The sequence below is a fragment of the Mixophyes fleayi genome, chromosome 12 (genome assembly GCF_038048845.1).
Source record: "Mixophyes fleayi isolate aMixFle1 chromosome 12, aMixFle1.hap1, whole genome shotgun sequence".
NCBI classification, from domain to species: Eukaryota; Metazoa; Chordata; class Amphibia; order Anura; family Limnodynastidae; genus Mixophyes; species Mixophyes fleayi.
Genome location: NC_134413.1, coordinates 30,215,806 through 30,234,392, shown reverse-complemented (window position 1 = coordinate 30,234,392; position 18,587 = coordinate 30,215,806). Strand labels below are relative to the sequence as shown.

Sequence of the window (18,587 nt, the reverse complement as noted above, 5' to 3'; positions counted from 1 at the left end):
TGGCGCCCTTTCGCGTGAGCGACACAATGGGAGCCACGATGGTAGAGTAACCCTTAATGAAGCGTCGGTAGTAGTTTGAGAATCCTAGTAAATGGGTTTGGGTTTCAGACCGAGGGGAAGAAGCCATTCAAGAATTGATCGTACCTTCTCTGGGTCCATTTGTAAGCCGGTGCCTGAGACTATGTAGCCAAGAAATGACATCCGAGGTTGTTGAAAGAAACATTTTTCGAGTTTGCAAAAGAGTTGGTTTTTGCCTAGTCTAGAGACAACCTCTGCCATGTGAATGCGCTGAGAGTGAATAGCCTGGGAAAAGATTAAAATATCATCCAGGTAAACTACAACAAAGACAAAGAGGAGGTCCCTGAATACTTCATTCACAAAGCTCTGAAACACTACAGGAGCTTTGCACAAACCAAAGGGCATAACAAGATATTCTGCCAACTCAGGTTTAAAGGTCGTTTTCCATTCGTCTGCAGGTCTGAGTCTAACAAGATTGTAGGCCCCACAGAGGTCTAGTTTAGAAAAGACCTTGGCTCCCTTAATGCGGTTGAAGAGTTCAGTCATGAGCGGAATGGGGTATCAGGTTTTGATTGTTATCGCATTAAGCCCGAGATAGTCAATGCATGGTCGTAGGGTCCCATCTTTCTTTTTGACGAAAAAGAAGTCTGCTCCAGCGGGAGAAGAGGAAGGTCTGATGAACCCACGCTGGAGATTCTCCTTTACATATTCAGACATGGCTAAAGTCTGAGGCAAGGATAGAGGATATATGCGCCTTCAAGGAGGAGTCTTACCGGGCTGGAGGCCAATTGGACAGTCCCAGGGGCAGTGAGGAGGAAGGTGTTCAAATCGAGTTTCATCAAAGACATCCAAAAAGGAAGAATACTGTTCAGGCAGCCGCGTGGACTTGGAATCAGGAGAGATAGAAGTAGAGCCCAGCGGCCAAACCCGAGTGAGAGAATTCTGGAAGCAAGTTGGACTCCAGGGCATAATGTTGGAAGCGGTTGAATCCATTTGAGGAGAATGTGCATAAGATAATGTAGTTGTAATGTAATGTTGTCAATGCAGACCAATACCGTATGCTCCAGAGGACTGAGGTCTAAGGACTCCATGAGTCAATCCCCTGTCCCCCTGGCATTTTTTGTGGTGTCTCTAAATTTGTCCTTAAGGTGACATTTAAAGTCTTGCTGCATGTGTGAAATGTGCAAAGTGAAGAATGTTGCAATGTTTACTGGCAAAAACAAATTCAAAATACTGTTGAAGACAAACATATAGATATAAATGTATTTTTTGGAGGGTGGAGAGGGGGATCTAAAGGTCACACTATAATCAGAGACTGCTACACAGCCATAAACAATTTTTTCAACTTAAAACAAATTTGTGTCTTACATTTTATTAGATAACCAATATGTTTAAGGGTTCAACAGACATACAAAAAGTTATTTTAATATGTTTTATCAACACATAATGAAGGGGTAACTTTTTGTCATCTCACTTCATTCAAATAAACGTTCTCTGAATTAGAGTTGAATGACACTGTGAGAGTGTAGTATACACTCAGTTTTGGGGGGATTATATTTTGGAAGGTAAATTGAAGAAAAATCCCCTAATGGTTGGCAGCACCTGGTGAGAAAGCTGGATGTGTCTGCACTACTGGTGTGCCCTAAGGATGAAGAATATTTATACGATAGAAGCAGAAATGTCAATATGACCCACCTAATGAGGAAGGCATTTGTCTGGTTCAGTATTTCTAAATTATTTTGACTTTATTAACCTGGAGCCAATTAATTGATATAAAAGGCATTCCTGACATTAAGTAATTAAAGTTAATATTTCAAAAATCCTGAGCCAGACAAGTGTCCCTCTCATGAACTCATGTCACGTTGACATGTCTATGGTATATGTGTTTATAGCTGTACGTTGCCATTTGTCAGTTTTCTCTCCAGGATTTGTCACAACAGTATTACAGATACATTTATAATTCAGCCCAGGTTTGTCCAGCAAGACGTTTCTGGTGAAAAGATAAACTAGATAATGAATAATAATAATAATATGTACTTCTTAAGGCAAATACTGTTTAGATTCCAGTGTAGCAAACACATCTTAATTAAAAAAAAATAACAATAAAGCAATACCCAAGCTAACCTGCTCTCTCTATTCGCATCAATTAATACCAGGAAGTTTGTTGTCTGCTTTAAATCACGTGACCCGCCCACAGCCATCGCCGCTTTAAGAAGAATCGAGCATGCGCAGTGATGGTCTCCAGCGGTACATAGTCTGGATTGGAATTCTCAAGCAGAGGGATTCATGTGCAGGGTCCCAGGTGAGTGGTCATGTGACATTTCCCCGACTTATGTTGAGTCATCTTGTTTTCTTTTTATTGTTGCGGGAGAAAGTGATTACTGACAAGTTCGGTCTCCTAATTTGCTCTAAATATAACTTGCAGAATAGTATTAATGAAAAAATCTTTGCGGACGTGCACTCATTAGAAGATACCTATATTTTATTGTGTATAATTGAATGTAATTTGGAGAAAGTACGTTAATATACACTTTTGTATATATAACGTTTGTTTTGGTATAAGCTGCTGGAATTGTGTACAAAAACAAGTTCTGTAAAAAAAAAAAAATAGTATAAAAAAAATCGGACCACATATGTCACTAATATTACACATACAAGTATAGCAATAATGATTTGCAGAGCTGTAACTTAAATGAGCCTAAAATATTCCTAAACTGCGCCTCCCTTCAGCGTTGCGCCCTGGGTGGTCGCCCCTATCGCACAGCCCTAGTTACTTCCTTGAATATTTGTAGACCATATTGTTGTAAACACTTTATTTGTGAGCTCCACTTTAATGTAGCTGGTGCCTCTACATCCAGTTCTGTATACATTTCAAGATTGTGTCTTAATATGTCTGAAAACTTATAGCCATGAGTGACATTTTGCACCTATATTACTTTTCTGGTGTGTAATTAGTCAAGGACTAAATCATGCACAGCACATACCTCCCAACATTTGGGAATCCGGCATTGGGAGATGGGAATGACCATGTCCTGATGGGGTTGTAGTCATGTCACAATGGCGTGGTGGCACACCTATCTCTTTTGACGTGTTAGTTTACCTCATACTGTACTCCCCTTAAAACCCCTCTATTGCTGTGCACATCAGTGCACCACCCTGCTGTGCCATACAGCAGTGAATAGATGGAATAACTGGACAGAGCCCTCAAACCAGGACGGTTTTCCCCTAAATCAGGACAGTTGGGAAGTTTGACCGCATTTTACATTTTAAAATATTTTTTTCAAAGATTCCTAGGTGCAAGACATGCTTAATGAGCTGTACCGTCCAATTGACTGCCCACAGGCTGCACTCGGCTTGTCGTCAGGTCACCACTTGTGTACTATGGAAACAGTAATTGGCAGTTACCTCTCACAACTGGGCTTCACTTGTGCAGAGGCTTCTGGCCTGATTTGACCAGCTCCCTCTCTCTCTCTGTCCAGACCCTGTAGTGCGGTCTGAAGCCACTCTCCACCTCTTTCAAGAGAAGTAACCCTCAACTGGGCCAAAGCCTCAATATCCTCCATGCTGTCACAATCATACACAGAGACACTGTCACTGCAAGAACTAGTAACTGAAATCATGCCTCCCATTCCACCTATACATAATCTCACTAGCATATAGATATCTCAACCAGTCCTAATTCTTTGAACCTTAATTATACACGTACACTTTAAACCACTTATTACTAAATGATTCATGTTCCCCATCCACATACCTTTGCTTTGTGCAGGGTTTCAATAGAATTGCACAATCTGACCATGATAAACTCATTCTAAGAGGCCGATTCATTTAGTTTCCATAGTAGCTTCATGCACTGTGTTTATGAGTGCAATACCAGCACTAATGGTAATGAAAACTTCTTCAACCAGAGAGTTAGAGGGATATGTCTTTCTTGTTGATTGGTATAACTACAAAATACTAGATCATTGTAAGGGAGTTCCATTTGTATTTTCACACAAAGCAGCCAGTGTAACCACAGGACTACATCATCCTCTAAGAATGCCACCTGTGTGGTCCATGCACACACTACTCTATTTAATAGATAAATGCAATTCTAGGCAATCATTTTGTTGTCTTATTCTTTGTTGTGATTTTCCTTTAGATTTTGCTCAGAAAAATATGAAAGTATACATCGGTAGTGAGTAATTTTCTGTGACTCATGAGTGTTTTTCATTCATACAATGTTGATAGACCAACACAAGCTTACAAAAGGGCCATTCAAAGTCAGGTCTTCCAGGTAATTATTTTTGATGCACCCTGGTACCTTCCATGCAAGAAATCTTATCTGGACTCGACTCGTATTTTAACATTCGTTACAGTGTGTTTAGCTATAACCACAGGAATAATTATGTTTTGAATACTGAGGCACATATGTGTTTTGATTGTAGAGTTAAATTGAAGCATAATTTAGAATGATTCACATTAAAGGGGTACAATGAGATCTTTTGACAGAAATGTTTTCTAGCCCCTGCTAATAATCTAAGTTATGCATAAATACAGCTCTGTATAATATATTTTTGTGGGGTGCCTCCTGTAGCTGTATTGACGTACCAGCATGTTTCCTTCAAAATAGCTACTTGGATGCAAATTAATTTGAGTGTAATCAATTTTAAGGACATTTAGACTGCTGGGCAACATGATATTTTAAGGGGCCCCATAGGGGGGGCACACACTAACCTTACAGAGATGGATCACGTCACAGGTCAGGTCACATGACATCAGAGCATCAGCATCAAGTGTTCAAGCAGCCCAGAGAAGAGGAAAACCTATAGCTGGCCAGAAGTCAAGCTGCTGGGAAGCCCAGCTACATATCCGTGTTAACTTTTTGTGCCTTTATAACAAAATCATGATGGCAGCCTATAGTAGGCTGCCTGAGACAGCCTGAGGCCCACTTTAAACAGCAGTCGAAATGTATGTAAGACTAAGGGTGTTATCAACAAATGGCAAAAATACTGTATAATGACAATGTTTGTTTATCATTTACACATTTACAAAGTGTGTGTATAAGTATGTATATATATGTGTATATGTATATGTATATGTATATGTGTGTGTGTTTGTGTTCTAGAAACAATTCTGGCACAATATCACAGGCTGTATGGTCCCAAAATGACCCCCGTGCCCAATAATAATCAGATTAGATCAATATCTAACATGTTGACAGAAGAAAACCGGCTGCTCTAGACGAATGGCCGACTCTCTTACAATTGAGCCACTTATTTGTCCGATCTGTAGCTCTGCTCTTGGTCTGATGATCATACAGTACATTAATTTACAATGGTACCAATGATATTTTCTATAAATTGGGACTGATGTACTGAAGCCACAGGGGAAATGCTTTATATGGGAATATATTTTGTCTCCTCTATAATCACAAATCTAAGTGTAAACATATTTGTTTTCTCGTTTTAGGTTACTAGTATATAGGAAAGAATATCCTCTAACTTCTAAATATGAAGATTAAGAGATTTGTGTTGGCATCTAGGCCAGGTAAGTGCTTTGTTTTTGTAAACATTTTATTTTAGAATGACTATTTGTGCAAACAGTATAAATAAGCAAAACATGTTCAACAAGATAGTGACAATACAATGCTGAATAGACAAAACAATGGAAAAAAAGTACATGATCTGCATGTCATTCTATGCAAGTTCAAAAACTGTTGAAAAGGAGGAAGGTAGGACAACGGAGAAAGCAAGGGGAAGTAGAAAATACAGGAAGACCAACTCAAAGTAAGATTATTAGTAAGGCTAGGCACACACTGGAGCATTTTCGTCCAATAATCGGGCAAATCAGCCGACATACGACAAAGTCGGGTTAGTATGTATAGTGGGGGCCGTAACTAGGGCTGTGCGAGTGGGGCGACAGCCCAGGCCGCAATGCTGAAGGAGGAAGCAGTTTATGAATATTTTAGGTTAATTTGGATAAAATTGAAGGCTTGGGCCCCGGGCGCTAAAATGTTAAGTTACGGCTCTGTGTATAGTGACATGATGGTCAAAAGTCGTGTTGATTGTCGGCTCGTTTAGTTGGTTCTACTGTTTAATATTTTTCGACCAATCGCCGAACGATCGTGTAGTGTGTAAACAGTGCTGTAGAAGGAATAATTAATTTGTTTGTTCTGAGACAGAATGTTTAGTTTCAGAGTCACAAAATTTGTTAGGACATGTGGATAGCTATAACAAGGTGGTTTTAATCAGTGCGACAATGTGACAAGAATGAATGAATATTGTGCTGTCATTCTCTGAACACTAGAGGACCAGATAAAGGACCAGATGAAGAGCACAGATCTGAAGGTAAATCGTGTCAGTGTGTATGGATGGATCACCAGACTGATCGGACCTCCAGTCGTTGGTACAATTGTTTGAGATAACACGTCGGTCGGAAAATTCTTCAGTGTATACCTAGTGTGTACCTAGCCTAAGGCCAGTAGGCCGTCATAAAGGAACAAGATTAAGTTGTAGATTGTAATGTGAAGTGTCGTCACAGAGTACAGCGTGCAATAATTATGGAATAAAGGGAGTAGGGAAAGCAATTGCGAACCAAGGGTCCCAGATAGGTCATATTTGTCAGTTTTTCCTTGTAATTGTAAGGTAATCTTTTCCGTAGATCATCATCGTCACCATTTATTTATATAGCGCCACTGATTCTGCAGCGCTGTACAGAGAACTTATTCACATCAGTCCCTGCCCCATTGGAGCTTACAGTCTAAATTCCCTAACATACATACACACTCACAGATAGACAGAGAGAGAGACTAGGGTCAATTTTGATAGCAGCCAATTAACCTACTAGTATGTTTTTGGATTGTGGGAGGAAATCTGAGCACCCGGAGGAAACCCACGCAAACACGGGGAGAACATACAAACTCCACACAGATAAGGCCATGGTCGAGAATTGAACTCATGACCCCAGCGATGTGAGGCAGAAGTGCTAACCACTTAGCCACCATACTGCCCAGATGCACTCAACCAGATTTTATTCTTAGCATGTTGAAGGAATGGCGGGCACGAGTCTTTCCCTTAATTTTCTATAGATAATTTAGCTGCGTTCAAAATATGAGAAACAAATTTATTGGTCTGTGGCCCGAAACCAGGGACTGAGAGATGCAGGAGAGCAGACCAGGGGAAAGAGACGAAATTTAGTGTCTTATATCTGTTAGTGTTTTGTATTTTAATAATTTTGACACATCGAAAATAAGTCAGCAAAAGAGAGAGTTGCCTGGGTACAGGGCAGGGGCGGGCTGGGCCGGGGGGCTCAGTCCGACCCCTGTTTGGGCCGACCCCAACTCCCCCGGAAGCCAAATTTGTATAACAATATCCGAGGCCGCATCGCGTGTCATGTGATGCGGCCGCCTGTGTGCCCCCCGGGCCGAGCTCTCCCAGCCCGCCCCTGGTACAGGGCCAGCTGACACTCAAAATTTCAGGTCAGTATGGCAGATTCCCTGCATTACCATGCCCTATGAGACTTATCTGTGACCATAAGAACACCATGTGAATCTATGCACATAACACCACAGATATGACATGAGATATGGCTAATATAGTCACTGTCTGAAAGCATTTTCTGCTTTGAAGAATTATATCCAATCAGACCATGTAAAACAATCATTTTGGGGTCCACACATGTTTCAATTGCCACAATTACCAAGATGGCAGACAAGCTCTGCATGAATGTGGATGGCGTTTCAATTTACATCCTTATTTGATGACCTCCAGAAGAAAAGGTTGTTTGACATGGGTGTCTTATAACACATACAAAATGGATCTTACTCTTCTTTTTTTATTATATCAAACAAATACATATGAGCTTAAACAACTGTCCTTGAAATGATTCTAAATATTGTTAATAAAATAGTCATAACTAAACTCTAAGACCATTTACCTGTTGATCTTGGAGTAATTTATTTAAAGTACTTACTTGTGTCTTTTGCACATAAATTAAATACTGAATGTTTTTTCATGTAGCACACAAATATCAACTGTAAATTTCAGTGTACAAATAAGCTATCAAGTATTTGTGTGATACATGAAAAAAACAGTCAGTATTTAACTTATGTGCAAAACAGAAAACTAATTTGCACCCCTTGCATTGTAACATGGTTTTGTCCAGGAGACTGAAATAAGAAGTTTCTCAAGTTAAGATCCTTAATGAATAAGGTCCCTATTGTTTATATTGGAAAAATGGGTACATTTAGAAAATTCCAACCAGCCCTGACGTTAAATCAATAGGACCCACAATTATTACTTCGGTCTTCCTCCAGCCCCAACATTAATGTAATAGCATTCCCATTTAATAAATAAACCTATTTCCCTCCCTCTAGACAGCTTCAGCAATAAATTAATAGCATTTACCTATAATAAATATACCTATTTCCCGCAACCGTTACAGCCATTAAATAATTCATACTCACATTTAATAAATAGACCTCATGCTCCTCAAACTCAGCCCCACATTCCATTAATAGCCCCCAAACCACCCCTCTTAAATTAATAGTCCCCACTATAAAATTAAATTGCCCCACCATCACCCCACAAACACAATAACACCCATTAGTTAGCCACCACCTACCACACACACATTACATTGCCACAAGCCTGCTGTGCCATTACACACACATTACTGTGCCCCTTCATCACCATGCTGTGCCTCCTTATGATCACACTGCGTGCTCCATGCTGCTTTGGCCCCCCCCCCCCTTCACACTCTGCCATGCTGCCTTTGCCCCCTCCTTCACACTCTGCCATGCTGCCTGTCCTCCCCCTTTGCTCTCTTTCATGCTGCCTGTGCTCCCCCTTTGCTTTCTGCCATGCTGCCTGTGCTCCCCCTTTGCTCTCTGCCATGCTGATTGTGCTCCCCCTTTGCTCTCTGCCATGCTGCTTGTGCTCCCCCTTGCTTCCGTTCTTTCACTTACCGTTTCTATCTGCTTCTTGCCGACTCCTCTCTGCGCCGCTCCTCACTGAACATCGACATTCAGTGTGAACGGAGCAGAGAGCAGGGGCGTCGGGGCCGCGGTCACATGAGTATTTTTTAAAGTTACCCGCTCCCCCCACCAACTAAGAGGGGAATGACCGTGTATCAGGGTTGGGGCCTACTGGGGGATACCCTGGTGCCCCGGCGGCCCAGTCCAACCCTGACCCTAACCCTACCATGAATTTTGGTCAAGAAACTTAGTTATATAGACTCTCAGTTGTAATCACAGCTAAATGTGTTTCTACCAAGCCTTAAAACAAAGTAGTGAATTTATATAACCAATAGGTTTTATTTATAATTAAGGAAAAGCTTTCACATTTTTTTTTTTTCATTATCTTATAAAATTTGACATTACAGTTTATTGTAGTATTGATCAGTGGTGAGAATTCCCAAATAGATTTTGATTACATGATGATATAGACATTATTTATAGACCCTGTGGCCAGTATAATTCTATGTACCAATTTTGCCAGGAACTTTTATTTTTCTATTTTAGTCCAGTGTATGAAGGATATATCATGGAATTTCAAATAAAATGTAATTTATTATGTTTTGTTCTTTGAAGCTCCTATGGAAATAATAATGTTAAGCCGATGTCGGCAATAACATTTCAAGTTGATGGTTTATTTCCCTGTTCTGTTAATGTGTAATCACCGTGTCTAAGTCCACTGCTTTCCTACAAGAGGAGCTACTTTATAATATCTTTGTACTCATGCAACCCAGCTGTGGCTACTTATGCTGTAGACGAGTAGTAGTCAGAAGCCTAATTGCAGTGGTCTTGAACCCTAGTACAAGTGTCTCTCAATAGAGTGCATTATATATCTTACAATGAGGGGACACTGAAAAAAACTGATTCTTGGACCCTAGTTGGAATTCTGAACCACAAGTTTTGCACCGCAGAACATTATTTTCTTTTGTAATGTAGTGAAAAATATAGATCTGAGCCTGAGCTAGAGAAGCAACATTCAAAACAGTTGCAGCTCCAAAATTAAACCATAAAAATGTAGAATTGTATGCAAAATTTTATCAACAAAAAATATCAATCTGTTTTTAATCTTGAATGCATGCATACATTAGCTGCTAGGGCCATGTGGGTGCAGCTGCTGTACAAGTGATTATACTTTCACTTTTATCCTTCAAGTACACGCACAACCCTCATACCATTCATTTCTTGGATTTAACCCTCTCAGCGCAGTGTTCCTGTATTATTGCTGAGAACTTCCCAAAAAAACATAGATACAAATAATTACATAGAATATAAGAGCAATCATTATAAGTCATGGTTAAAAAAATATACCAAAAATCAATTAAATAGGATCAATAGAAACTGTTTGAAAGAAAACACTTTGAAGTACAAGCAAAAGTACTATTAAAAGTGTTTGAGGTGAAAGGTTATCCTAAAGAAACCTTGGAGGAAGCTTTTGATTATGCTAAAAATCTGGATAGGGATGAAATTTTGAAAGAAAGAATTAAAGCAACATATAAAAAGTAACACACACAAAGCGCTAAAATTTACTTTGAAATATCAAATCAATGGATATAAAACGGGTAGTTCAGAAGAATTACCACCTTTTAAAACAGGACCATATTTTAAATTCATTTATCCCGAAAAAAACAAACATTGTATTTAAAAATAATACAAATTTAAAAAACATGCTAGCTCCAAGCTTCTTGAAAAGCAAAAAAGATAGCAAGAAAGAAATTAAAGAAAATGTTGTTTTTTTTTTAGGTAACATTTAAGGTAACTATAAAGGTGGCAAACTAAGGCGCACTACCTGCAATTTATATGAATAATGGAAGTAAGACCGGTATAAAAAAAGTTTTACCATTTCCGGTTTTTATAATTGCAGCACTGATTTTGTCATTTATGTTTTGCAGTGCCCTTGTGGGCTGCAATATGTGGGGAGGACAACTAGATCCTTGCATCTTAGATTCATGGAACATAGACGAAATATCATCAATGTGGAAACACATAGTGTGTCCAGGCATTTTAAAGAAAAACACAATGCGAATCCTGTGGGTCTCAATGTTACAATTGTGGAATCTATCAAATACACAGAAAGAGGAGGAGATAGAGTTAAAATCCTTTTGAAAGAGATATCTTTTGGATTTTTAAATTATGTACATTAACACCAGAGGGGCTAAATGAAACAATTGAATTTAATTTTAGATGATTTAGATTGACTTTTTATATATATGGGTCATTTATTCATTATCCTCTACAGCCACACCACCCTGAATAAGCTCAGTCTCATCTGATCTTGGCAGCTAAGCAGCGTTGGGCCTGGTTAGTACTTGGATGGGAGACCACCTGGAAATACCAGGTGCTGTAGGCACAACTACATTAATATTGTGGTCTAATATTATAAATATAAGTTCATATTTGAACCCATTAGTTTCTTAGTTCATATAAAAATTAGGGATACTATTGGTTTGTATTAGTCCTCTTCCCTGCCCTAACATTGATTCAGACTTGCAGCTCCAAAACACGTTAACTGCACATATGCATAGTGCTCATTTAACACTTGCAAAATACGGAATAAGATTTGATTGCTAAGTATTTAATATATGCTTATTCCGTTTATAGCAGTGGACTGGCCACCCACTTTCAAAGGTTCTATAAGAATATCCCGTGGGATAAAAAATTTGGAAAGATATAGAAGTGTTTGAAACTAGTGAATAGCTATTTAACAATTTTATACTGTATTATTTTGGAGTCCTCAGAGTCAGCTGTGACAATCCATCAATTTATGACAAGTGATTTTATTTTATTTTTATCTTATATCTTTTGTGGTAGTTATTTTTAGTTAGTTATACAACACATGTTGGTGCCCCTGTCTATACCAGTTGTTACAATATTGTTTTCCGAAGGATTGGCACCCCTAAGACAGGTTGCGACACGTTTTTGTATTTTCAACTTATTATATGTTCCTGCTTTCTTTTTAGCATAAGCGCATAAGAGTTATGTTTCTTTACATTTCGTGAAAAATTGTAGGCCTGAGCTATAGAAGCAACATTAAAAACAGTTGCAGCTCCAAAATGAAACCATAAAAATGTAGAGTTTGTATGCAAAATTTTATCAACAAAAAATATAAATGATCTGTTTTTAATCATAAGTGCATGCATACGTTAGCTGCTAGGGTCATGTGGGTGCAGCTGCTGTCCAAGTGATTATACTTTCAGTTCACATCACTTTTTAAGAAGTCAGCCCCTGCCCCTGTTACTGTGCAGCAGCTTAGAATCCATGTGACACATTGCTCTTTCCTGCAGGAAATGATGAGGAGCCAGTGACTGAAAACTTCCGTCTGGAGGAAGTGAATCTCCTAGAAGAGCTCATAGATGGACAGATCCTGACCCAAACCATGTACATTTCTGTGGATCCTTACCTGGTGAGCTGCGCATACTGTGTTATGTGTAGGGAAATGGGGAATATATGCAATGTGTACAAAAAAATACAGCGCATATTTGTTAATTGATTGACTGAAAATATTAGGTGTTCATGAACGCGCTCTTGGCATCCCAGTGTTTACTGTATGAGGTTACACACGAATCCAGACTTTAATCTTTCACTCCCCTATCACACAGGTTATAGATTTGCACAGTCTCCCCAAACTCCCCTACAGAATCCTTTTCAAACTCCTCACCACCACTTACAAGGCTCTCTCCCAGTCTACTGTCCCTTATATCTCTAACCTCCTCTCCATTCACACTCCCGCCCGCTCCCTGCGCTCGGCCAATGACCGCCGCCTCTCCTCCACTCTGATCACCTCTTCCCACTCTAGAATACAAGACTTCTCCCGAGCTGCGCCCCTGCACTGGAACGACCTCCCTCGCTCCATCCGTCTCTCACCCAATCTGTGCTCCTTCAAGCGGGCACTTAAAACTCACCTGTTCCTTAAGGCCTACCAACCATCCACTTAACCTCTCACCTCTTCTGGTTCTCCCCTGGCTCCTCTTCTCTCCCCTTTGCTTCACTGGCTCCCTCTTGTGCCTGATTCTGTTTACCCTCCCTTAGGATGTAAGCTCGTGTGAGCAGGACCCCTCTCCCCTCCTGTCTCCACACCTGTTCTTCCGCTCCGTCTTTACAGTATTTGCCTGCCTGGAGTTTCTGAAGTTCTGGTACTTTGTGTTTATTGTTCTGTATTGTTTTACCCTGTATAGTCTACTGTTTGTGCCGTGTACGGCGCTGCGGAAACCTTGTGGCGCCTAACAAATAAACAATAATAATAATAACTGTGCCCTCACACCCATACACACCTATGATCTGCCGCCACCTAATGCTCAAGGGCAATAGGACCTCAATATACTAGCACAAACTATGCTCCTTGTTAGCAATGCACAAACACTTAACACATCAAAACCCTGTTAAACAAATGTACACGCTGGCACACACTAGGCTTGTAAGTAAAATGGATTAACACCAGCATTCACAGGGTTAACATGGTTAAGCGATATTCTTCATAATAGGCCAATGGATTCTTTTGAGTATCAAGGACAAAACGTATTAAATTTTAGGTTTTATATACAAAAGGTATAGGGCATTTGGATATAATAGAAAAGAACAATAAATGACCTATAAGAAAAATAAATGCAATACAGTTCTAAAAACCAACAGGATAAAATTAGAGCATACAAATTTACGTATGACAATCTGTATGCCTGGGGCAAGACAGAATGAAATGAACAGTCTCTCAATTATATTGAAAACCCAAGATCTGATAATCTGCTCTCTCTCGCACAGGGTTTTTAAGCAGACTTAACTGGGTTTAAAGAGGGACAGTGTTTATGCTAATGTGGGGTAGGAAAAATGTCCACTGGGTGTCAATTATAGTTTGTCCAAATATAGTAGAAAAGTTTTGACCTTCCATAACTTTTCATCGCAATATCCCAGAGACCTTATTCACACATCAATAAACCAGTCATAACCTCCCGCACATTTACATATAAAAAAATTACAACAATATTAAATATCATTATGAAAGATATGTGACTACTGTGATTTTCCTGTATAGTTGGTATCTATACTTCATGACCCTTGTGTGGTTTTTGCCCCTAAGCACAGAGTGGCAAACTGATATCCAAAAATATGAAGGCATATTCTTTGAAGTTAATATTTCCTTGATTTTGGCCTAAATGGTTCCTCTAACATATAGCTTTCCCTAATTTACACCTTACACCTAGTCAGGCTCTGACTGGCCCACCGAGGTACCGGGGAATTCCACAGTGCGCCACACTACTTGTGCCCCTGCTCGCAGTCCGGACTACTCTGGAAGAGCAGATTGAAGTAACTATTATGCATGCGCCCTTTGCCTGCACAGAAGGCCATACAGAAGCAAAGCGTGTTTAGAGCAGGTGAGGGAAGAGGAGCAGAGTCGGGCATGTATGCACAGTATTCAAACTGTGCATATGGTTTAACTGGGGTAATGAGCCCAGGAGCGCAGTGGGTTTCATTGTCCCGTCTGTGCCCACCTTTCTTAATCGTTCTCAGCCTCAATTATCTGTTTGCAGCGTGTAACACAGATCTGTTCTGAGGTCATCAAATTAACCCTTACTGTATGGCCCCTATGCTCTTTACCTTTGAATAAGTAAACAGTGGGAGCAGGGTACTACTCAGGTGTGTAGGGGTGTGTGTGTGTGTGTGTGTGTGTGTGTGTGTGTGTGTGTGTGTGTGTGTGTGTATATATATATTAGTGTGTGTCTTGCTTAGATAATTTACTATAGAGTCTCATATGCACCCATACTATGTCATATGTCCCCATATTCTATATGAGGCTGCAAAATAGAGCATATTAGACTATATAGTGGGCATGTATGGACATATTGATGATCATATAGCCTTGCATGCTATAATGCAGATGCCATATTTTCACTTTTATGGGACAATAAATACAAATCATTTTAAACAAACCACACATCAGGTATTGTAATAAACATATTTTTTGCTGTATCATGTACACTACATATTTCATTTTTTCTTAAACAGCCCGCTAATTTAAAATGTAAGTGTGCATCTTTCATACAACACTACTTTAGCAAATTAATTTGAGGTGTACGATGCACTATACATAATACTTTTTGCTCTAGCAACATGTCAACTCCTGTATGCTTTATTCAGTACAGTAAGAAACATGTGGACTGGAGCGTAGAACTTTGGCGACATGTGGATAGTCCTTATTTTCACAGTGCGCTAACTTGTTTATAATGCGCACACTACAAATGAAAACTACAGTTGGTGGGTCTGGGGACATAAGGTCAGCAGCATTGTATTGCCTGATGGTGCCTGGCCACCCAGAACTTCCTGCAACAGATCTTGTATGCTAATATACTGTAGATCATTTTTATTGTACTAGAATAACCGTACATAAGCCTGGAGCTGTGATGTCTGAGCAGAGTGTCACCACTGACATGCGTGGCATTAGAGAATATGTGCGCTATACAAGGGGCTTTGAGGTCACAATACAAAGATTTTCTAAATTATTCTAAAAACACAAACTATCACTGCATCATTCTACCACTTATAATGATGTAACACTGCTCGTTTCATGCTCTGAAGGTGTTCTCTGCCTCATCCCAGCTTTCACACTGATAGAGCTGCCAGTGGCCAATCACACGGCTCCCTCTGACGCAGGATGGGGCTGGAGGGGAGCCACAGCTGTCGCTTATTGCGACAATTATTTTTTTTGCCTTGTTTCTAAATCTAGCATTTTAGAAACCCCCGTCTAGAAATCCTGTTCCTCTTGCCGCATATATATGACCAGAAACAATGTCTACAGGTGCACAATCTGATCTGTTTATTTCATGAATGAATCACAATGTCCTCACAAGGGGTCCAACGTGCTGTACATAACGGATTTGAACAAACAACAAAATTACACAGATATAAAACAACAAAATCACTCCCCAACTACAAACTACAGTATTACATGACCACAGCCCTGCTCGTGGCAGCTTGCATTTTAGAAAAGGAGGAGTGGACATAGAGGGAGATGCTGTGTGGGGGCAAAGGTTAGGGTTGTGGAGGTGGCAGAGTTAGGAGGAGGGTTGGTAGGTTTGAATGAAGAGTTGAGTTTTAAGGGCACGTTTGAAAACTTGGAGACTGGTGGATAGTTGAGTGTGGGAGTTCATTCCGGAGGTTGGGAGCAGTGCAGGAGAAATGGGTAACCAGTGGGGGAGGTGAGGCGCTGATCGTTGAGCGGGAGGGAGTAGGTGTATAAAAATTAGCTTGACAATGTAATGTGGAAAGGAGTGGTTGAGGGCTTTGTATGTGAGGATGAGGAGTCTGAACTTGATCCTGTAAGGTACAGGGAGCCGTAAGAGAGGAAAATTAAATAATTAATTGAAGTAGGGAGTGGGTAAAGAAAGCCAGAGAAGAGTTACAGTAATCAATGTGAGGGATAACCAGATAGTGGACAGTTGTTCCCAAGTTGCACAGAGGACCTCCTGATGTTTGTTGCGATCATTTAGAATTTGTATCTTTATTAGAAAAATATAACATTTAAAATCTTTTCAAAATTGTATTTAAATTAAGTTTATTTTGCTTAAACACTAGTTCTACTTATCATGTCTTGCAATTACTCACTCATGTATAAAGAGTTGGACTGGCACACTGGAGTAATAGGAAAATGACAGCTGTGCCCCTCAGCCAGTGGGATCCCTACAGCCTGCCCACTACTGTAAGAGCAGAGCCCATGGACTGCTGCTCCAATAGCTTGCACAGGGGAGGGCTGGGAGATTTTAGCCCGTGGGGTAAGACTCGACTCGGCAGCCTATTGGGAACATTTTAAAGGAAAAAAATACAGGTGACCCAACCCACGGTAGCCCACTATGGGAGCAGCCTGGGGGCAATACCCCCGGTCCCCCAGCCCAGCCTGCCCCTTCCCAGGCACACCCCTGCCAGCTCCAATTTGAAAACAAGCAGGAGACTGGAGAGTGCACCACTTATAGGGGCTCATGTTAAGTTAAGCCCATATGTGCTTAGAACATATGCAGGAAAAAGACGCACATTATAAAAGCCTACTTAAATGCATATGTTCAGTAGCATATGTGCCAGGTTTACATTGGGCATACATCAGACATACGCCAAACTCAATCGATGCTCAGTAAGGAAATCCGTATTTTCTGCAGCTAACACAGACGTAGGTCTTACTCTACATGAGGCCCATGGTGTATGTCTACATTGCAATAAAACTTCTAGTGAATATGGTGTTGTAGGAAACCATGCGCTATTATGAGGGAGGAAGGGGGAGCATTGTGAGGGGGTGGGGTGCATGTCGTGACTGCCCTGTTTGAGTGGTCCCCCCCAGTGTCCTGTTGTATTCAGAGTTACTGAATACAAACATAATTACCCCTACCATTGGTTTCCCTGGTGAGCCCTTCATACCCCAGTCCGACACTTCACCTAGTGATTACAGTGCCCTGATTAGACAGTCTCCTCTAAATAGGAAGTGGCGTGCATGGCTGTGATCTGTATATGTTTAAATGAGTTTCTCAAAGAAGACCTGGGGGTAAATGTATGAATGTCCGATTTTTTTCAACTCGCCGGAAATCGGCGACTTTGCAGGTAAAATTTAAAGCGGCGATGGCTTGTAAAGGCAAGTTTGCCTCTACAAGCCATCGCCGCTTTAAATTTTCACTACAAAGTTGCCGATTTACGGCGAGTTGAAAAAAATCGGACATTCATACATTTACCCCCTGGGTTTAACCTAATTACTGAAATTTTTTCAAATCCTTTTTGTAATCTATGGTGTTGGTAGTGAGTTTACACACACTTATTTTGCATTTGTTTTTGTACTATCGGGACAGATCAGGCAATCTTAAAAGTGATGTACAGTATATGTCCATTTGTGTGTCTAGACCTCTTATACCATATTACCACATATAGAGATTCTGTTGCAGATCACCATTTACAATAATGTTTTAATATCTTGTAAGTAACTATTATATTTGAATAGGAATAATATATTTAACATATTCATTATTAAAGTCATTAAAAGAAATTGATTCATTTTAAAAATAAACCATGGTTTACAAAGCTGATTGCCAGAGTTAACCTTTCTTGTCCTAGGTCGGATTAAGAACCTTTGGTGTAGATAAAAGGTTACTCTGTGTACTTCATGATTAATTAGAACAGGGCTCGAACACATGAGCATTGAAAAACAACACTGGTTAAAACTATAGACAAAACTTGTACTTTGTCTTATTTTAAGAAAGGATTAGAAACACATTCTTTAACACATCTGAAATCTACCCGGCAGCACAGTGTACTGTATAATTGAGTGTTCCCAGAGAACTGCATTGTATTTTGCTAAGCATTTTAACGCTTCTGAACATCGCAGCAACCTAGAAATTGATGCAAAGTATGCTTATCACAGAGTTTGTCTGTATAAAGGTCAACCCACTTAAATTATTTTTTGAACAAACCATGTCAAAGGCTTTGAGACTGCACATTAACACTTTATAATAAGGCTTGCATCCAAGAGAATTTACTTGCAGATTTAGAGCACATTTGGTAACTGGTTTTGTTTTTTGTAAGGATTTACTACAACAGAAAGGTCAAACTGTAT

The 18,587-nt window shown here is 40.0% G+C and overlaps 1 protein-coding gene and 1 pseudogene across 3 annotated transcripts in view; both read left to right on the top strand.

The window, feature by feature from the left end:
* Window positions 1–2,232: 2,232 nt before the first annotated feature.
* Window positions 2,233–18,587, top strand: part of PTGR2 (prostaglandin reductase 2) — a 31,094-nt gene continuing 14,739 nt past the window's right edge. Inside the window, exons 1-5 of one of the 3 annotated variants that reach the window (XM_075193317.1) lie at window positions 2,273–2,320; window positions 4,160–4,294; window positions 5,470–5,547; window positions 5,706–5,786; window positions 12,295–12,413. In XM_075193317.1, coding sequence (XP_075049418.1) covers window positions 5,511–5,547; window positions 5,706–5,786; window positions 12,295–12,413 — 237 coding nt within the window. In that variant the 5' untranslated portion in view covers window positions 2,273–2,320; window positions 4,160–4,294; window positions 5,470–5,510. Of the gene's footprint in view, window positions 2,321–4,159; window positions 4,295–5,469; window positions 5,548–5,705; window positions 5,787–12,294; window positions 12,414–18,587 lie in introns of all 3 variants that reach the window. The other 2 variants (XM_075193316.1, XM_075193318.1) reach the window with 2 other exon arrangements.
* LOC142109459 (5S ribosomal RNA) lies at window positions 11,242–11,360 on the top strand (annotated as a pseudogene).